At 37.5% G+C, this 20,708-nt stretch overlaps 1 protein-coding gene across 9 annotated transcripts in view; it reads left to right on the forward strand.

Annotated features, from left to right (window-relative positions):
- SYNJ1 (synaptojanin 1) overlaps window positions 1-20,708 on the forward strand; it is a 69,861-nt gene that overhangs the window by 35,377 nt on the left and 13,776 nt on the right. For 5 of the 9 annotated variants that reach the window (XM_063346604.1, XM_063346596.1, XM_063346573.1 and 2 more), the window contains 14 exons: window positions 199-390; window positions 531-615; window positions 1,813-1,953; window positions 2,335-2,527; window positions 3,830-3,988; window positions 6,833-6,989; window positions 7,335-7,452; window positions 7,569-7,784; window positions 8,632-8,710; window positions 9,751-9,913; window positions 12,545-12,751; window positions 13,733-13,861; window positions 14,481-14,519; window positions 19,569-19,616. In XM_063346604.1, coding sequence (XP_063202674.1) covers window positions 199-390; window positions 531-615; window positions 1,813-1,953; window positions 2,335-2,527; window positions 3,830-3,988; window positions 6,833-6,989; window positions 7,335-7,452; window positions 7,569-7,784; window positions 8,632-8,710; window positions 9,751-9,913; window positions 12,545-12,751; window positions 13,733-13,861; window positions 14,481-14,519; window positions 19,569-19,616 — 1,926 coding nt within the window. The remainder of the gene's footprint in view (window positions 1-198; window positions 391-530; window positions 616-1,812; window positions 1,954-2,334; window positions 2,528-3,829; window positions 3,989-6,832; window positions 6,990-7,334; window positions 7,453-7,568; window positions 7,785-8,631; window positions 8,711-9,750; window positions 9,914-12,544; window positions 12,752-13,732; window positions 13,862-14,480; window positions 14,520-19,568; window positions 19,617-20,708) is intronic. The other 4 variants (XM_063346578.1, XM_063346564.1, XM_063346620.1 and 1 more) reach the window with 2 other exon arrangements.

Here is a 20,708-nt window from a genome sequence, read left to right on the forward strand (position 1 = left end):
TATCCTACCCAGACAAGTAATATATCTGCAAATGTACTTTCCCTCATGAAAAGCTGCATTCATCTTGCTTTCACAGTTTAACTTTCTATATGTCTGTGCATGGATTTGTTGCCGCTATTTTAAGGGAAAGATCTCATTGCCAAGTTTTCTGAAGAAACATGCTATATAAAAATAATGTCTTTTCAAATGTTTTTGCAGCATCTGTAAAAGTGCTAAAGAGTATGTGTGAAAACTTTTATAAGTATGCAAAACCGAAAAAAATTAGAGTCTGCGTCGGGACGTGGAACGTCAACGGGGGGAAGCAGTTTAGAAGTATTGCCTTTAGAAATCAGACCCTCACTGACTGGCTTCTAGATGCACCAAAGTTAGCTGGTATTCATGAATTCCAAGGTAAGATTTGTATTCTGTCAATTTTTTCTTGAAAACTCAGATTTTCATAATTAGATCATAAACATTAAAATAGATATGTGAGGTCTTGGTTCTTAAGTTAATTATAGATGACAAATAGCTTTTTTAATATTTAAATGCAGATCGCAAAAGTAAGCCTGTAGACATATTTGCCATTGGATTTGAAGAAATGGTGGAGTTAAATGCAGGAAACATTGTGAATGCCAGGTAGGTGATACAACCTATACAGTACTGGTTTAGTTGATAATCACGTTTTTTGAGTGAATTTTTTTTTTCTCCTGTTTTGTAATGGTTGGGATTAGTCTGGATTAATTTTTGACTGTATTCCAGTTGTCTCTGGCCGGTTTCTGTGCCAGGATTGCAGGCTTGACTTAGCTTTCCCTAGCAAAGCTGTGATCACTTAGATCATGTCTAATGTAATCTCAAGAATCCAAACCGTCGGTACTTGACCGTATTTTGGATTGCACCTTCAGCAGCCTCTCAACTTTTTCTTTCATTTAACACTTTAATTTACCTCCAATGCTCGTAGTGTCCTGCAGTGTCTTGTCTTCCTACTGCTGGGAAGAGCGAGTCCTGCGAATTTCCTTCCAAAAGCATGTATTGTTGGTATGCCTTTATATAGTGTCTTGTATCAGATTTTGTTCTGTATAAAGCAAGGCTTCCTTCTGTACTGACAGTTTTCACTGTCGTGCCATGTATTACATGTATATATTATTGTGGAGTTTGGATTTTTCAACCCTAGCAAAGCAGGTTATGAAAATATATTTTTACCAGTGGTGGGTGATACCAGTGATGAAATCTTTATGTGTAGTCCTAGGATTGTATTCCCTTTGTCCATTGTTTTGTCTGCCTATTTTGCATATTTTCTGGTGTTTAGCAAGCTTTAACCCATTGGAAAAAGCATCTTCACACTATGTCTAGTTAACGCTGTTTCCAGGTCTGATATTTTTCATTTCTATCCAACGCTAGCTCTGAAAACTGTAGTCTGTTAGGTCTCCAAGGAAGTTTCTTCTTGATCTAAGACCGTGGAGATCTCTGTATTTTCCAATATTGACTGAACTATAGGCTAGGAAGTAACTCCTTAGAAAAATTCTTAGGTTTTGCTCCTCTAGTCTAGCCTGAGAAATACAGGAAAGGTAGCCCTGGGTCCTAACATTGTCTGTGGTGTTGAGAAAAGTGAGGCAGCATTTTATGAGGCTGATTGCAATGATAATGTCACAACAGCCTATAGCTTGTGTCTCTGCTAAAGAGAGGCATTTGAGCCCCATTCACAACTTGGCTTTGGCGTACTACCCCAATGTTTAGTTAAGATTATTGTATGATGTTTATTCAAGCAGATCAACAGTTTAGGTACCTGCTTAATTTAATTTATTTTAAAACTGGCATTTTTAATCTCACTACTAGCACAACCAATCAGAAGCTCTGGGCTGCTGAACTGCAGAAGACTATATCAAGAGATTACAAGTATGTGCTGCTGGCTTCTGAGCAGTTGGTGGGCGTCTGCCTTTTTGTGTTCATCAGGCCCCAGCATGCTCCTTTTATCAGGTCAGTGAACACACAGCTGTGCCCAAGCTGGGTCACCTTCCGTTTGCTTTATATTACAAGCTAACAGAACAAGTGTACTAGGAAGCGTGTGGGGCTCTAAAAGAGCTGTTCCATCTTCTGGGGAACTAGTTGCTTAAATTCTTTTATCTTAGTTTTTAAATGGTTCAGCAGTTGCCAAGAAAGCTTGAAAAGCTGAAGTGTTATGTTGTTACCTGCTGAATAGCTGTTGGCATTTTTTTTAAATATCCCAGTGGCCTTACTGCTGAAAAAACAATGTGAAAATGTTCTTCTACCAACATAATGTCATACTCAGACATAGTTAAAGCTGTTAATTTCTGTGCTATTGTATTTGAAGTTTTAATAGTTGTTTACCTCTTTTAGGGATGTTGCTGTTGATACTGTAAAGACTGGCATGGGAGGAGCCACTGGTAATAAAGGTGCAGTAGCAATTCGGATGTTGTTTCATACATCCAGTCTTTGCTTTGTCTGCAGTCATTTTGCTGCAGGGCAATCACAAGTTAAAGAGAGAAATGAAGACTTCGTAGAAATAGCTCGCAAACTCAGTTTTCCAATGGTAAGCAACAGTGTTCAAATTCCATAATGAATGAGAAGTTAAACCCTTTGAGCTCCAGCAATGTCATTCAAAAGCTCTGTTTATTTTTTTTCCCCTCCCCAGATTCCTGTGGAAATCAAATTTCCTTGGGTTAGAGGTCTCAGAGATAATGAAGTTCCCACAATTTTTGTTAAAATAGATGACTGCAGAAATAATAAACCTTTCCAGTGCGATGACTGATAGAGATGATGAAGCGTAAATTCACTTGCATTAGGCATCAAGGATTTAGCATAGGAAAGAGACCATATAGATTCCTGACATGCAGTAGAACTTCTGTAGGCACCAGCATTAATCAACTGTGAGAAAAAAATCCATGGGAATCCATGGGAAACAGCACTATTTTCAATACACAGGAACGATTTTAACTTCTTATTTACTCATTTTTGTCAAGTTGGATTGTAAAGTTCTGTACCATATTCTCAGAAAGGATTATCAAACACCAAGTAAATACTTGATAATTTTATCAGTGCCACAAAATGCTTCCTTGAGACTTAAAGCTGTCTTAAATTTTGTAGTCCAACTGTCATTTGTTTCTATGGCACTGTGCAAGAGTCTGACATCTGATTTTACAGGGTTTTTTAGTTTCTAAATTTGTCCCCATGGTCATGTCTCAGTTTTTCTTGAAAGTACTGTATTCTTATGATGCCCAGAAACAGTTTCCTAAACACCACTGTTTTAATCTCCCAGTGTATCTGCTTTGATTTACTTAAGGGCAATGGAAAAATCAAAACAAAGGCGGAAGTAAAAGTTCTCACCTAAAACCCTAGGCTTCGTTTAAACTAACAACCCTTCTGTCTCTCCCTAGCATGAAAATTGTATGTAACTGAAAAGTTTTCAATTAAATATGAAAATAAAGCCCTTGATTTGCACTTTTTAAGGATATTGTGCCACAGGATCCCAGGGTAGTGTTTTGTTCTCCTTTGTAAGCTCTTTGTGACACAGGTAGCAGTCATCATCTTAGACTTCTAAAACAGGAGTAGAAAGATGAAGAATTTTAGAATCTAATTCAGATGATTCATGTTTCTTTAGAAATGCAAACTATGTAAGAAACGTTACTACTTTCATATTCTATATGTGTGAATACCATACAGTTGGCTATGTTGTTCTAACCATCTGAGCACTAAATACTAACATGTATTTCAGTTGTCTTCATCAGCTAGAAATTATGCATATTTTTTAGTTATAAGCTGAACTTCTGCACCTGGAAGTAGTAAATTCGTCACTTGGTTGTTTTTAACTTCATTGCATGCTCCTGTTTTACAGGGAAGGATGCTCTTTTCCCATGACTATATCTTTTGGTGTGGTGACTTTAATTATCGAATAGATATTCCAAACGAGGAGGTTAAGGACCTAATACGACAACAGAACTGGGATGCCCTTATAGCAGGAGACCAACTTATCAATCAGAAAAATTCCGGACAGGTATCTAAAAGTGTCATCACACTTAAGAATACTTTATTTTTCTTTTTGGCTTTAGTAATTTTCTGTGGTGCTTGTAAATCTATATCCTCAGCACGTTTTACTTACCACTTTTTTCCAGGTAGTAGTATGGAAGGATGGGACATAGCAACATTTAGTAACTTAGCAACATTCAGTAACCTATTTGGAGTAAATGACCTGAAGAGGCAGTGATACAAATACAATGACTAGCTGAAGGATTGAGGGTTTTTTTTTCTCTCCTGAAAAAAAAAAAAAAAAGAAACTCTATCATCTTTTTAGAACTTTGTGTTGGAGTTTACTAATTACAATATTTTTCTTTTTATCAGGTGCAACTATTTAAAAATACGTATAGAAGTAGTATAGAAGACCTATGGAAGTAATAGGTCTAATGCTGTTACTGTCAGTCTGTTGGAAAAAGGAATAGTCCAAACGGTAGCATTTTTACTTAAGAAGAAAAAGAGCACAGAATAACAAAATCTGAAGAAAGCTTCAGATTTTAGATTTTCAGGGTTTCTTGGGAGGCAGCATGTAGCCATTAAAGGAATATTTGTAATGAATCAAATTTTGTGTGAAAGTGTGTATTCTTTCTTTCCAGCTTTACGTGGGAATGCTCTGAGTAGCAAAATGAGAGTCAATCCTCTGGTTTTAGCTTTGTCTGCTTGCCGGTACTTTGATCATAAGCAGTGTTTTTTCTGAATTAGAGTTCTCTTCCATTTCTGCTGGTGTCTTGTGCATCAGAACATTTTATTTTTTTTTCTAGCCCAGTTCCTAGAGAATAAGAGATGTATGTTCAAAAGGGCAGACAGCATGACTGACCAGTAATTTGACCAAAACAAGAGAGGTGTAGGGGACACTTACAACACTTGGGGACACTTACAGCAGTTGCGAAGCTGAAAACTACCAGAATAGAATCATAGAATGGTTTGGGTTGGAAGGGACCTTAAAGATCATCTAGTTCCAACCCCCCTGCCATGGGCAGGGACACCTCCCACTAGACCAGGCTGCTCAAAGCCCCATCCAGCCTGGCCTTGAACACTTCCAGGGATGGGGCAGCCACAGCTTCTCTGGGCAACCTGTTCCAGTGCCTCACCACCCTCACAGGAAAGAATTTCTTCCTGATATCCAATCTAAATCTACACCCTTTCAGTTTAAAACTGTTACCCCTCGTCCTGTCACTCCGCTCCCTGACAAAGAGTCCCTCCCCATCTTTCCTGTAGGCCCCTTCAGGTACTGGAAGGCTGCTTTAAGGTGTCCCTGGAGCCTTCTCTTCTCCAGGGTGAACAGCCCCAGCTCTCTCAGCCTGTCTTCATAGGAGAGGTGCTCCAGCCCTCTGATCATCTTTGTGGCCCTCCTCTGGACCCGTTCCAAGAGGTCCATGTCCTTCTTATGTTGGGGACTCCAGAGCTGGACGCAGTGCTCCAGGTGGGGTCTCACCAGAGTGGACTAGAGAGGTAGAATCACCTCCCTCAACCTTCTGGCCATGCTTCTTTTGATACAGCCCAGGATGCGGTTGGCTTTCTGGGCTGCACGTGGGCATTGCTGGCAATGCAATATGAAAAAAACTCAAAGTAGTTTCCTGGCTGAGGAGAAGAAGGGGTGGTATTGCACTGTTGGGGTAATATTCCATTATTTGGAAGTGGCTGGCTGGGCAGCAGGGGGTATCAGCTGGCTAACCGAGGGTAGCTCCACAGTTGTTGCATGTGGCTATTAACTGATATATCTGCTGTCCAGGAAAGGTGTTTACATAGCAACTTTCCTTGTAAAAGTAGGTTAAGAAATAATTATTGAAGGCAAATAAATTAATTGTCTCAGAAGTTGCGGATCTTCTGACATTCTGACATTGATCTTCTGACATTGATTTTTTTAAATTGACTGGATTTCAATTTATATTTCCAACAAGAAAAGCAGGCTAACCTGTGATTAATGCAGACTTGACTGTAAGATATAAGTTAGATTTATATTTTACAGATCTCTGATGTGAAGTAAAACTGCCCATATGAGATTAAACTCAAGACTGGAGCTGGTTAAGTTAACTAAAGGGTTTTAGCTTATGTCTAATTTAAACACCTAATTTAAAAACTTAAGGAGTGAGCAAATCTCCTGGCCTTCTAGGGTGTTCTGTCAGCTGGCTGTATCTGTTTATATTGCAAAGTACCTAACGGATTTTTCATTCGTTTAAATTGACTCTGTATCTCTAAATACCATATGTACTCTTGGCAGATAATTTCACATAATATCTCTTTTTATTCTGTTTTCCTATTTGCTTGAGAAAAAATGGTGATGTTATGCCTCTAATCTTTCAGTTCATATTGAATGTATTAAGTACTCTTTATTTTTCTTCTCCACACACCCTCCCCCCCACCTTAACTCCTATTTATTGGTGGGGCATCTTGTGTCAATTTGGGGGAATGCTGTGCATGTTCAGATAGGTACCTAAAATATAAACCGTATTTCCCAACTTTTGCTGACACATGAGCAACTAACCAACTAATTGAAGTGCCGTGGACATCATCTGTGTTCTGGATGACCTCAAGTTTTGAATGACACTGGAAGAACAGTAGGTTGCTCATGAGCCTGGGTCTAAAGATATATATGTTGACATACTTCTGTTTAACGCTGATCTGTCTGGGTCATTTTTAGTCTTAGGGGCAAATGCAGAATGTTTTCAGCGGATAAAATTTGGAGAAGGACTCATATTGTCAAATGACTTTTTTTTTTCCTGAGATGTGTTTTCACTGTTAGAAAAGAGAATTCTGATTAGTTTCAAGCTGTTTCCCATCTGTTTCTGTCTTCTGGCATGACACGTAACTGCTTTGTTTCTTACAGATTTTTAGGGGATTTTTGGAAGGGAAAATAAATTTTGCTCCTACATACAAATATGATCTGTTTTCTGACGACTATGACACCAGTGAAAAATGTCGCACACCGGCATGGACAGATCGTGTTCTTTGGAGAAGAAGAAAATGGCCTTTTGACCGATCAGGTTTGAGTGCTTCCTTAAATTGTTTAAAATATTACTTTAACTGGCTTGTAGAATCCATTGAGTGACATTTACAGTGCCAGTGATTCTGAGCTTCTGTCCCTGACTTTGTGTGAGACAGAAAGCTTATAATAGCATCTGCAATAAATACAGTGATGCTGAACAGGATCAAGGATCAGATACCAGTTACTGATATTTCAGTAGTTCAAAAGGAATTTCTGTTGGGTTTTTTTTTCTGTAAAACACTAGGTTTTGGGTTACTTTTTCTCTTTTTACAAATAGCTTGGTTTTTAAAGCATATTCTTGCAATCACTGTGGTTTTCCTCTTTTCCTTAATACTGAATGTAGCTGAAGACTTGGATCTTCTGAACGCTAGTTTTCACGATGACAGTAATGTCCCTTATACATGGAATCCTGGTACTTTGTTGCACTACGGAAGAGCAGAGCTGAAAACATCTGATCATAGGTTTCAGTTTTATTTTATACATTACTTCCTGATAATGGAAGATTTAATATTCATGCTATATGTTTTGTTGCTCAGATACTTTGCTTACAGGTTTTTCTCGTGTATTTTTTTCCAAGGCCTGTGGTTGCATTGATTGACATCGACATATTTGAAATTGAAGCAGAAGAGAGACAAAAAGTTTATAAGGAGGTGATTGCAATGCAAGGACCGCCTGATGGTACTGTAATGGTCTCCATCAGAAGTTCTTCAGCAGAAGAAAACTATTTTGATGATAACTTGATTGATGATCTTCTTCAAAAATTTGCAAGCTATGGTGAAGTCATACTTATAAGGTTAAAAAGAATTTTTACTTTTAATCTCTATTCCTCTTCATTTTTCCCACCTATTTCCTGAATATGGTTACTTTCTTAGCAGGCATTTCAGTTACGATCTGCTTCATTTTTAACATTTAGATTTCATCTTTAATGTCTTTACAGTTGAAAATTAGTTTTACATACCTGTTTGTGTCTCAGTTTTCAGACTTAATTTTTCCAGATACTCTTTTATTTTTGAGATAGAGTATCATACTGACTTTGTCAGAAATCAGTCAGATTTAAAGTTTGTTATTTATGCAATTTTATACAAATTTTGTATTCTAAAATTAGGTTGGTAGTTTTAAATGAACTGATGATGAGAGGATCCCTGAGACTGTTGCATTTTCACCAAGCTGTTAATTGAACTATAAGTGTTGTGGTATTTCACTTGGCATTTTTGTTTGGGTTTTTTTTTGGTTTGGTTTTCGTTTGTTTTTTTTTTTTTTTTTTTCAGAAGACTAGGAGCATAGTCCCAAGTCCATAGTGTGATGTAACATGGAACGCCTAAGACAAATATATAACCTGTAGCCACACAATTACTATTGAATGTATGTAACTGTAGTCACGTAATTTTTAAGAGGACAGTGCGTTTGCTGTGTGGTATTTACCTTGTTCTATTTTGCTTTTTTTTTGTTTTTTTTTTGTTTTTTTTTTTTTTCTTGCAATGATTCAGTTAAAGCTTATTAGCCAATTATATATGTTTTAATGAATTTAAAATAATTCTTCTCCATCAGGTGAAACATTGAAAAACCTTTAAGATAAGAGGCTTTAAAAGTTAGTAGGGAGGATAAAGTATTTTAATTATTGTTTCCAATGGACTTTGCAGGTTCGTGGAAGACAAGATGTGGGTAACATTTTTGGAAGGAAGCTCTGCTTTGAATGTTATGAATTTGAATGGCACTGAGGTAATGTAAAAATTACTGAACGTTTGTATAGCAAGAGAAAATCCAACTTTTTAAAGAATACTTGGGTGGGTTGGGTTTTTTGTTTGTTTCTTTGTTTTTAATTCTTAAAAGTTTTTCATGTTGAGTACTAGACTGTTGCATCTAGTCTTTTTTCTTTTTTCTTTTTTTTTAAATTTCGATAACTACATAGCATTATGCTGAGTTTCAAAAGCCAGCTGAGAGAAGTACCAAACAATTTATTTTCATCAGGAGGACTCTTAGAGACATGATCCCATATTGAGGGGCGTCTTCATCAAATCAGGGATTTAAAATTTTTAAAAATTATTTAAAATGCAGAACTTTTACCTTGAGTTTGTAGTATGAAAGAGTTTATCATATTTATAGCCTGTAGTTATTAAAAAATTAGCACTCCTGTACTGCAATCACATAAAAACATCAAAAATTCATCTCTCTCTGACTTCTGTAGGGCCAGTATTTAATCTTTGTAAAAATTTTAATTTTCATGTTCAAATTTTTACTGATCTATGTTCCTGTTAAGACTTGGATTGTGTAATGTGATGTTTGCAGATGGATCCTTGCATCTGCTGAGAGTTTCACTGACAGTCCATGCAGGGTAGGGGCTCAGTGTCATGTGTCACTTTGCAGAATGAAGGCCTGCTGTTTTATTAGTATCTAAAAAATGACTTTACTAAGTCATTTATTAAGTCTTTCTCTTGACGAAGAGTAGTTTTTCTGTTGGAATAAAGAAACCAGAAGCTTTCCTATTAACTGAAAAGGAAAAGCTTATGAGACAAATTGTTAGTTTTTCTTTAGAAAAATATTAAATACTTGTCATTAACAGTTTAAACTACATATATGTACTTAATTATCAAAATGAAGTGAAAACCGTAATTATTTTTCTTCTGTGTCACTGTCGTTGTTTAGTCCCAGGAATTCTGAAAACCTTATTTGTGATACTTTCAGTAATATTTTTTTTCTTTTTAAATCTCGAGTGCTGAATTTTAATGTTCTCTTTTGTGCATACTTTTTTGGCAATTCAGATATTAGGAAGGATTATAAACATAAGCTTGAAAAATCCAGATTGGATCAGAAGTCTGGAAGATGAAATGAATCTAGAGAAGATTAATATTGGGCTGCCTTCATCAACAAGCTCCACTTTGCTTTGTGAAGATGCTGAGGTTACTGCAGACTACGATATGGAAGGTTTGTTGAAATAACGTATTCCTCATTTTGAAATGAGTCCTAAATAATGCGGTTAATTTAATGCATATATCAATACTTTAACTTAACAAGTTTATCTAAAACAGATAAGTTAGAAATCCTTTTATTTCCAGCAGTATCTTGACAACTTGTTGGGCAGTGTCGGTTTGCACTCTATCTCTAGGTTTTACTAATTTCCTGGCACTCTCTTTATTCCTCTCACTTTTACCCTGTGACCTGCCTTCTCAGGGTCACTTAATTCAGGCAGCTTTTACTGTTCACGCTACAAGCAGGATATACACAACTTCAGAGTGCAAAACAATTATTTTTTTCCCAATAGTTTAAGAGGACTAATGAGCTCCCATGCTAAGCATTGATATGCGTACCACCCCCAAGAAGACACCTGGTGAGCCTTTGACAGGCAGGCACGTATGAGTCAGGCAAGGAAACCTTCAGCCTCTGTTGCTGCTTGGAACAGGCTGATCTTCGGCATTGATGAGTTGCTGTTTCCCGGTTCCCTGGTGTCATGGTTTAAGCCCAGCCGGCAGCTAAGCACCACGCAGCTGCTCACTCATGCCCCCCGCAGCGGGATTAGGAAGAGAATTGGAAGAGTAAAAGTGAGAAAACTTGTGGGGTGAGATAAAGAGAGTTTAATAAGTAAAGCAAAAACTGCTTGCACAAGCAAAGCAAACCAAAGAATTCATTCACTGCTTCCCATGGGCAGGCAGGTGTTCAGCCATCTCCAGGAAAGCAGGGCTCCCTCATGTGTAATGGTTACTTGAGAAGACAAAACGCCATCACTCCAAATGTGTGTCCTCCACTTCCTTCTTCTTCCCCTAGTTTTATATTCCTGAGCATGACGTCATATGGCACGGAATAGCCCTTTGCTCAGTTGGGGTCAGGTGTCCCAGCTGTGTCTCCTCCCAGCTTCTTGTGCCCGCCCCAGTCCACTCGCTGGTGGGGCGGTGTGGGAGCAGAAAAGGCCTTGACTCTGTGTGAGCACTGCTCAGCGGTAACTAACACATCCATGTATTATCAACGCTGTTTTCAGCAGAAACCCAAAACATAGCCCCATGCCTGCTACTATGAAGAAAATTAACTATCCCAGACAAAACCAGCACACCTGGGTTTTGTCAGTTTTGGTTTTTCCCTTAAGTGTTTTTATATCTTTTCATGTCATACTTTTCTAGCAGAATCCTCAAGTTGCTAAATATCACTGTTGCAGTAATTGTGCCTCTGCATTTTTGCTTTTCTTTACTTGAATATTTCTAATCTGTGTACTTTGTCACGGCTTATTTTTTAATCTAGTAATTAACTTTTATGAAAGGTGCGCTCCATTCTCTTTTACATTAAAATATGTTCTTCTTATCGTTGGCAAGTAAACCAGCTGTTTTTTGAACAGCAGCAAAAAAACCCAACCACACCTTACCTGCTGACACTTCCTGGGTGTATTGCATTTCCATATGTATTTTACAAGGTTGGGTTTTTATCATTTCTTGAACAGATGTACTTTCTAGATGTAGTCATTGTGCCTATATTGATTTATTCAAAGTTTGAGTAGCTCATTTGCTTTGAATTTCTGTCCAAGCTCCTTAGTGGCAAACATTACGTTGCAAAAGTTTCAAGAAAAGAGACGGCAGCTATGTTTACTGGAAGGAGTAGACTAAGGGGTTTTTTGTACAGGTATTTCATAAAGGAAGATACATTTTGGTAAGGGTACAGATATGGGAAACCTTTATGAAAAGTTGGAATTTGCGTTAGTCTGGGTGTCGTATGGTGCTTCATCTGTTTTCCAGTGCAGGTAGAAAACGGAACTTTAACAGTTTAGACACCTGTATGATTGGTTGTTTTTATTAATAGTCCTACATGAAATGGTATGATTCCCTTAAAATGTGACATCTCAAATCTCTTAAATTGAGAGCTAATGTCTAATTAGCAGCCTGGTTACTCTGTTACTGCTGAGCAGCGCAAAGTTGAAGCTGGAGCTTCTGTAGAACATTGTCTGTGGTTCACGTACCTCAAGAGAGAGAAGACTTGAAGTTATGGAACAAAGGATTACTATGGTCTTACTCTGGAGTGTGATGGGATAATTGTCTATTTTAGGCATTTTGAATATAAACATAAAAATATTCTATATTGACTGTTTACTTTTCAAAGGCACGTCCATGTTGAACCTTTTATTTTAAAGATCCTTAGACCTTTTCAAACAGAAGGCATTATAAATAGCAGATATCTTGAAATCCCCTGCCCAGCCCTCTGCAGAATGATGTGAAGCTTGCCATCTATTGCAAACCAGGGAAATAATTTTTGCAAAGGTCTTCTTTGTAAGAGCTAATTGTTTCTTAGATTAAGCAACATAGCAGTTGCCACACTATTATAATTACCTGTAATATTTATCTGTAATATATATTGTGCATCTGGAGTATTTCCAACCAGCTGGAATACATATGCATTCTTCATGTATGATTTAAGGATCATACTTTTGTTGTTGAGCTAATTCCTTGGAACTTGAGGGCTTTTTGCAGAAAATCCCATGCCCAGAATCAGTTTATCATTTCCCCACTTTTAAAAATAAGTATCTATTCTCTTTATTTTACATGCTTTTTCTTTTTTGGGGTGGGGTTTGTTATTTAGGAGACATTGATGACTATAGTGCTGAAGTAGAAGAAATCCTTCCTCAGCATCTACAGCCCACTTCGAGCTCTGGTCTTGGAACCTCCCCAAGCTCTTCACCGCGTTCCAGTCCCTGTCAATCCCCTACGCTGTCAGATGGACCTACGCTCCCGGTGAGACCAAGCCGAGCACCCACAAAAACTCCCGGACCACCAGTTTCCACACACGGTGTGTATTATATAGCTCGACTGCCTCTATTACTACTGTACAATCTGGCAGCTGTATGGCCCGGTGGTAGAATACTACCTTGTAGATTATTTTTAATAGAGCTTTTAGATTAATATAAAAGGCTATTCTTGTAATTATCTTAGCACTTTACGCGTAAGTGGCCTTGGGCAAATCACCTCATCCTTTGTGTCTCAGTTTTCCTAATAGGCAGTGGAAGCGCTTTGTTTCCTGAGTCTTATTTAGTACACTGTCCACTGATCTACGCCACTGCAAACTACATAACTTGCTGTAGTTTTTTAGCGCTTCATCATGAAAGAGACATCTCAAAGTTATGTGATTAATAGGATAAGTTGATTTGTTTGAAACCTTTGGTCAAGAATTCTGTTGCAATGTGTCAGTATAATCCTAGTTCACTTTAGTCACACTCTTCAAATACAGCCCATCTCAGTTAATGCTCCTGTCAGCTGCAATATGTAAATTGTAATCAGCAGATTTGTAGATTGGGTGTATAATATGAAAGCTTCTGTTTAAACACAACTTTATTTTAGTGACAAAGTGGACATTTAGAATTACAGTGTTTGGAATGGCTTCTAGAACAGTTTATTCCAATGTAATTTAGAGTAACTTTACAAAGACTGCTAAAATGCCTCCAGGATTCGCCTTGTAACGTTTTTTTCCAGAGCACTTAGTTCGCAGACTAGTGTCAAAATCAGCATTTGGAACTCTGCAATTTTTAAGAATGTTTAGGATTCCATGAAAAGCATATACTGATTAAAGCATATGAGACAAAAGTCTTGGTTTAGGAAATCTGCTTGTTTTCACCGTTGGTTTATTCCTCTCTCAAAACCTTTTATATCATTGTTTCCAGGGCTGGGGACTGACTGTCCTCTCTGTGAAAATAACTTGCTATTAGAAAAGCTTTATTGTGATTAGAATGTATAAGTGATTAATTTTTGCATTGTTTTCTGTCGCATTCTCCAGGTGAATTTCAGCTTGGTACCCAGCAGAAAGAGTCTTCTCAGAGCTTGGAGCCTAAGCGTCCTCCGCCACCTCGCCCCGTTGCTCCTCCTGCACGCCCTGCTCCACCGCAGAGGCCACCTCCACCATCAGGTAATGCGGTGATGTATATCAGGAGGTCAGAAATATTTTGTTTCAAGTCTGTGAGATGAGCTTTGAAGTTCCACGCCCAAACTACGTATTATATTGTTGGTTTGGGGCTCAATGGAACATACCGGTTTTTCACTAAAATGTTTAGTTGGTACATTTAATAGCAATACCAGCATGGGAAATAACAGCATTTTCCAGTACCATTTAAATATTATTGCCTTTGCTTAGTGAATAAGTTTTAAAATTTTTATAAACTTATTTTCACAGTTTAAAAATGTGGAGTTCCTACAGCAGCGTTTACTCCACATTTTCATTTTTATAACATCTTCATTTTTTAAACAAAAGATAAATAATCGTGTGCATTCATTGATTTATATTGCTTTAATTTTGGCATCAGTATGTATGCATTTTATCATGTCTGAGCTTTTAATGTAGAGTTCATCTGGATCATCTGAAAATATAAACAATTGAGCACTAAGAAACTGGATGTTCAGAAGCATATGGGCAACACAGTTACTAACAAACTGACCCTTGTCATTTTTAACTTTCTCATTCTTTTTCTTCCCTCTTACTGTACTGATATTTTTCATTATTGCTGCATTCATTTCTTAAATACTGTAAGGCGGTAGGAGTCCTGCACCTGCTAGAAAAGAATTTGGAGGTAATGATTTTAATTGTTTTCAATATGACTACATAGCAAAACTACTATGGTGGTCTGTTGTGACAGTACTTAATATGATGATGTCCAAAGGTATAAAAATCCGTAATTCTTAAAGATCAATGTAATTCTCTTCTCAGGGTTTGTATCCTCTTCTGAATTACATTTGACTTTTTAGCGAAAAAATATTTCTCCAGAAGTTTGTACATTATAGTCAGATAGATTAAAATTGTTCCAGGTTTTTATTACTTTGTGCTGGTCAAAATACACCCAGCTAATTTTTCTGTGAAAGTGGAATTTTGTCTTTAGTTGTGAAAAGGCTAGCTTTTTTCTCTCAGTCCATGACAAAGAGCATTGAAAAATGGGTTGTGATTGTAGCTACTTGCAGTGATTATCCATTAATTAATTGTTCAAGTTGAAACTACTGCTGGTCTTGGCCCAGTTTCCCCCAAACGATCACCAGTTAACAGAGGGCTCCAAATCACTGAGCTGTATTAGTCTCATAGCTGAACACTAACATATGGATAGTTTATTTTCTGTTTCTAAGTCTGAAATGTGCTCCTAAGTCCTTCCGAGGGACACAAAACATCCTCCATAGTTCTTGGAACTGGCACATAATTCAGAAACATAAACTTAGCAAAAGAATTTACTCAGTTACTTTGAAGGCACTCGGGAGCTACAGGTCTTTACAAAATAGCAAAATCCTGAAATAATTCTCCCCTAATTCCTTCCCTTTTGATAATGCTGACGGCCTTATCAACCCTTAAGGCTAGTTCTGTTTTTTTCCAGCGTGACCTGCTTTTGCAGATATTACAGTATATATTGCATATAACGACTCACGTGTTCTCAAAAGTGCTTCTTCTTGAAACTAATCTTTGTCCTTCTTTGTCACACGCTTCATAGTTGAGCTGTCCTGCTCATTAATACATGGGATAGAGTGAGAACAGTTAGTGGCTGTGAAATACTTTATTAATGGCTTTTCAGACACTGCCACTCGGTAGGAAAGAGCGTTTTTTGAGAAAATAATTCAAAAGTTTTGAGCAATCTCAGAAAATAAGTAGACTATTTTACATAGTATATAAATATCGGCTAACTACTTCTGATGTCACGCAGAGATGTGCATGGCTCTTAGATGCCGTTGAGGGGAGGAGGTTGTACCAAAGGCACAATATTTCCAATTAGTTAAAATGCTAAAGTTTTAGAAAATAGACAGTTTATACATAACGCACAACATATGTGGGATTTAATTCATTGTACTGCTTCAGTCCTATATAGTTTTATGTGCACTGACACAATCCTGTTTGCCTAGTTTGTCTCAATTGTGCAAAGACCAGCCTTCTTTTTTATGCCCTCTTTCCCAGCATAGCTTGCCATGGAGAACTGTAGTTGCATAAAAAGCAAGTTTTATGCAATCTTTTAAAAGAGATTGTAGTACATTTTTTTCATATGTTATTCTGACCCAAAGCTCATCCTGCTTTTTTCTCTCCTCTTCATTTTCCACTCATGGCGTACGTTTATAAGGCATAATGCTTTGCTTTTCAGCGGTACCTGAGCTCAGCCCTGAGCAAGCTGGCACAGGACTGGAAGCAGTATAAATGTCACAGTGTGTCACTATGCTTGGGAAAATGGCATCTGTTTCTCTTACCTAGAATGAAGGCTCCTAAAGCACAGTGCAAATACCTCTGTGTCCTGTAGAAGCATATTAAACTTTGTTTTTAGACTTCTGTAGCACATGCAAAGTGACGTTCGGTCATGTTAAAATGTTGTGCGTTTTAAATGTTACTTTCTTCTTCTTCCCCATGCGTCTTAACCTTTTTTTCTGGGTGCTTCACTCCCTTCAGTGCCCATAAGATTTCTTCTAATGGCTCAGTATGCTTTGAAGATGGAAGCAGGATTTGGGCACCTAAGTTTGCTTTAGAGTTTGGTCATATTTTACATCAGAAGTAACTCACAATTCAAGGAAACAGGAGGTTGCAAAGTTTCCTTGTTTTCGCCTGCTAATACGAAAGATTTCCACTGAGGATTTTATAAGCTCTCAATTGTTTAAAGTTAAAAATGAAAACGTTGCACTCTGTTTAAAGATTATTTTTTTTTTTTATACACTACAGAGTAAATTCTTACACAACATTAAAAATTATAAACGCTACTAATTGTCAGTTACTTGCAGTTAAAAAATAATGTTTGTTTTCTTTTGTTTTTTTCTCCTTCAGTAATATTAGTCAGACTTTTCCTGATTGATGCAGGAAAGGCTGATAGTTGTCTTTTATCATTGGTTTAAACTGTTAAAATGGCGTTAAGATTGAGAGAATGCACAATATTTTCAGTATATGCAATAATTTGGGTAAAATGCACTAAATGAAATGTGATTATCCTCCAAATAAATAAAGTAAACCTAGAAAATACAGTAATAAAGTTGAAATTAAAAAAAATGCAAGCACATTAAGCTATGGAAATACATGCACCCAAGCAGCAAGCACTTATTAGTGTATGCTAATATTTATTGTCAAACATTAAACTTAGCCTTGCAAGGGCCATTCAATATCTTTGGAGCTTTTGCAGGACGGAGTTCAGGTTGTTTGGGTGCTTTAGGATATGGCAGTCATTTCGAAAAAGCTTTTTGTTGTTGGTTGTGTTGGGTTTTTTTTTCCTAATATGGGGAAGAGCACCTTTTTTCTTTTCTTGCTGAAGAAAGAATGTTCAGTAATAGATGAAACAAGAAGCCTGAATGCTAAAACAGTAAATGCATTGTTCAAATGGCAAATGGCCTAGATTTTATATATATGTGTGTGTAGACACACACACACACGTGTGCATATATGCACATTTTACTTTATGAGAAGTTGGGGTTGCTTTATTTTCCCCTTAAGCTAATGTGTCAATGTAATCTTTGCAAAACATGCAGTTCTGTCTAAAAGACGTCACGGGATAAGTTACAGGTTGTTTCTGTATAAATCCAACCCCTTTCCTTAAAATACTATTTAAAACAAGTATGTGATATCTTTACTTACAAAATACTGTTTCAAACTGAAATAGAGATTTCAAGCTATATACAGATTACAGTAACAGTTTAAAATGATACTCAAAAATGTGTTTCAGGTTCAGATGTACATTTTTCACTGTCCTTAAGATTAAAATCTTCCTATAATGCCAACTGTAATAGCATTATCACAGCATCATGATTTTGTTTCATCACTGTTGAAGAGTATTGTTAGTAAGTAGAGTTTGGGGGATTTGACCTTTATGCCTTTTCCCATATAATGAAAATTTTTAAATTTGCAAAACCTTTTTAAATCCCGTACAGAAGTCTTCCTCTGTATGGTGCACCAACACAGGAACATGTCTATGTGCCGTGGGCCAAGAGGTTTTCTGCCTTCCTTCTCCTGAAAGGAGTTGACTTGATTAATAATCTTGCAAAAAAAAACATTTACTTAAAAAGAGCATCCTGAAAATACCTATTCAAAGTATGGGCTGAGTTGAGCTTTGGGAGGAGAAAGTGCAGGAGGTCTGAGAAATGAACAGGCTAGTTCCCTGCTCCTCGAGGGGTTTTATTGTGTCTATTTCCATTAATACGTTGAGACAAACAGTTAGCTTTATGTCTCTGTAACCACAGAGGGTTCAGAGGAGTGTCCTGTACTCTATTGGGCTGCTCTCCACCTCTGTTTTCCACCAGTTAGCAGGTAGGCCTCTCATAGCTAGGGGTTACCACTTTCTTTTCTCCCCCAGGGTTCCTCTGGGTTGCATGGGTGAAGGGCAGAGCTAGTACCTGAAAGCAATGAAACGTTCTCAGGCAGTGCTTTCCTCCTGTGCCTCCTCCTTACAAACGCTCTCTGTTCATCCCTCCTCAGTGCTGCTTCTCTCGCGGAGAAGTTCACTGTCAGAAACTTTTGCAATGGAAGTCTAAGGTTAATTGGCAGAGCCTGGAACTCACCCAGAATATGACATATGCCAGTATTTAACATCTTTGAACCAGATGTTCAGCCAAACCAGAGATTTGACATCTCTGGAGACAACCACATTACCAGCCTCATGTGCAACCTTCACTCTTCCTACTCTGAGTGACACCTCCACCCATATCTGACAAAATTCACAGCACTCTTTCCAGATCATAGAGAGCTCCTGAGCAGATACCACACACTGGCACATGATGAGAAAGCATGAGGCTGTGTCATCGCTAAGGCAAAAGTTGCTTTTAAGGTAGGCTTCTTGAACGCTGGCTCCCTTTCCTTCCTCTATACTTGAGCCACTCCAGAGTTGCCAGATATTTCTGTTACTTATTCCTATGCGCATGCCTTAAGGATTTCTCCTTGCATACCGTCTCTAGTGCTATCTATGTCCTGCCATGTTTTTACCATACAATTTTATGGACCCAGCATATGCTTGATCACCTTGCAGAAATAAAATAATTCAGCATGGTTATGCATGATTGAAAATCTTCTTTCTCTCAATCTGAACTGTAACACCTACTACGCGCCAGTTCGTACAGCATTCCCAAGTACAGAGTGCTGCTTGGAGATAACTTAATGATACAATTCTGTAGGATACAATACATTATATAAATTGGGAAATGTATTTATTCCATAAACTTCGTTATTCACATGTAGTCTTGGCAGAAACATACTACATAGTATTCTCCTGAGTTACAGGAAGCAGACTTAATGTTGCAGGGTATAATTGATGTACATTTTCAAGTGTTTGAGTATAGATATGCACTCTGCTTTAGAAGAGTTTCAAGACAGACTTTTAATATCATTCTGAATTTTTAAAAGTTTGTGGAGAGTGAATACTGAAGAAATGAAATTCTCTTTCAACTGTCATGTAAAATTGAAATAATAGTATGTTTCTAAACATGATCATGCTTGCTGATCTCTAATTTGTATCAGTCTGGTTTCCCCATGCTGCTGCAAACAGTTATCTCCTACAAGTAACTACAATCTAGCTAGGCCATTTTTAAATTATGTAAAGCTGTCTTGTGGCAGTGTTCTTGCTGGTTTTACTTTCTCAATCTACTGCTTTTCTTATGCAATGTACAGCTTCTCTTCTTTCTCTGAAAAGGTCTTGGAGCTCCTCCCAGTCCTGGGGTAGCTAGGAGAGAAGTAGAAGGTAACATAACAATTTTTGTATTCTAGAAATGGATTTCTAATTTAATACCTGAGTAATACTATTGCCCTTGTGATACTAAAGGTGGTTTCATGGAGGTATTTATTGTGTAGGAACTTTTTTCTTTTATTTAACATAGTTTTCAGACAGGCAAGCTGCTTGCTGCTTTTCACTGATAGTGTGAATTGTTATAGAAGGCAGTCTTCATTTATGAAAAACTAAGTGAAATCTTAGACTGCACTAATCAAGAAGAATACTTTGAAGACTGAATCTCACAGGAAGCTGTAACTGACTGATTGCTAGAGTAAATACTATTCCTGTAACTAAATCAGGAATCTAGGAAGCCTACTTTTTCTATAAAGAACTACATATGTTCATATAATTCGGGGAAATTTGCATTTAAATAATTTAGCCTAGAATTTAATATTTTTGTCACTTCCTGAAGAGATGTATGTACAAAATACAGTGTATGTATTTTCATGCTGGTGCCTAAATGTATGTGACATACATTTATGAGAAGCATCTCTCTTGTATTATTCTAGTTGGAGTATGTGCGTATAGCTCTGAATGGGTCCTGTTCTAGCCATGCCAGCGGAATTGTGGTTTTGGGTTTCTTCTTAATGTGACCCTTTGTAGCAAATACAGGTACAGCAGTGAAAGTCCTAGTATAGTCACAATCAAGATGCCCTCCTGTATACTACAACTAATTTTGGCTATATTGCTGGTTCATTTTTCTAAATTGGCACAATCACTATATGCATAGGAATAGTTCAGGTTGGAAGGGACCTCTGGTGGTTATCTACTCCAATCCCCTGCTCTCAGTAGGGTAAACTGGTGCCAGCTTGCTCAGGGTATGAGTTGCATTTCTGAGAACTGTACCCAGAAACCCATTCTAACTCGTTCTAAGAAAGCAGGGCTGTCTGACAGCTGGAAGTCAACTTGATAAACTAAGTGTCTTATGTACCACAGAGTATTCCTTCCAGTTACTGTAACTGACACGGTGATTTTACCTTCCTGGGAAACAGGCAACAGAAACACGAGCCAGAATCGTAAACTTCTTTGCCTGTTAGAAATTGTGCACTTTTCTGAGGTAAA

The sequence above is a fragment of the Chroicocephalus ridibundus genome, chromosome 1 (assembly GCF_963924245.1).
Source record: "Chroicocephalus ridibundus chromosome 1, bChrRid1.1, whole genome shotgun sequence".
In the NCBI taxonomy this organism is placed as follows: domain Eukaryota; kingdom Metazoa; phylum Chordata; class Aves; order Charadriiformes; family Laridae; genus Chroicocephalus; species Chroicocephalus ridibundus.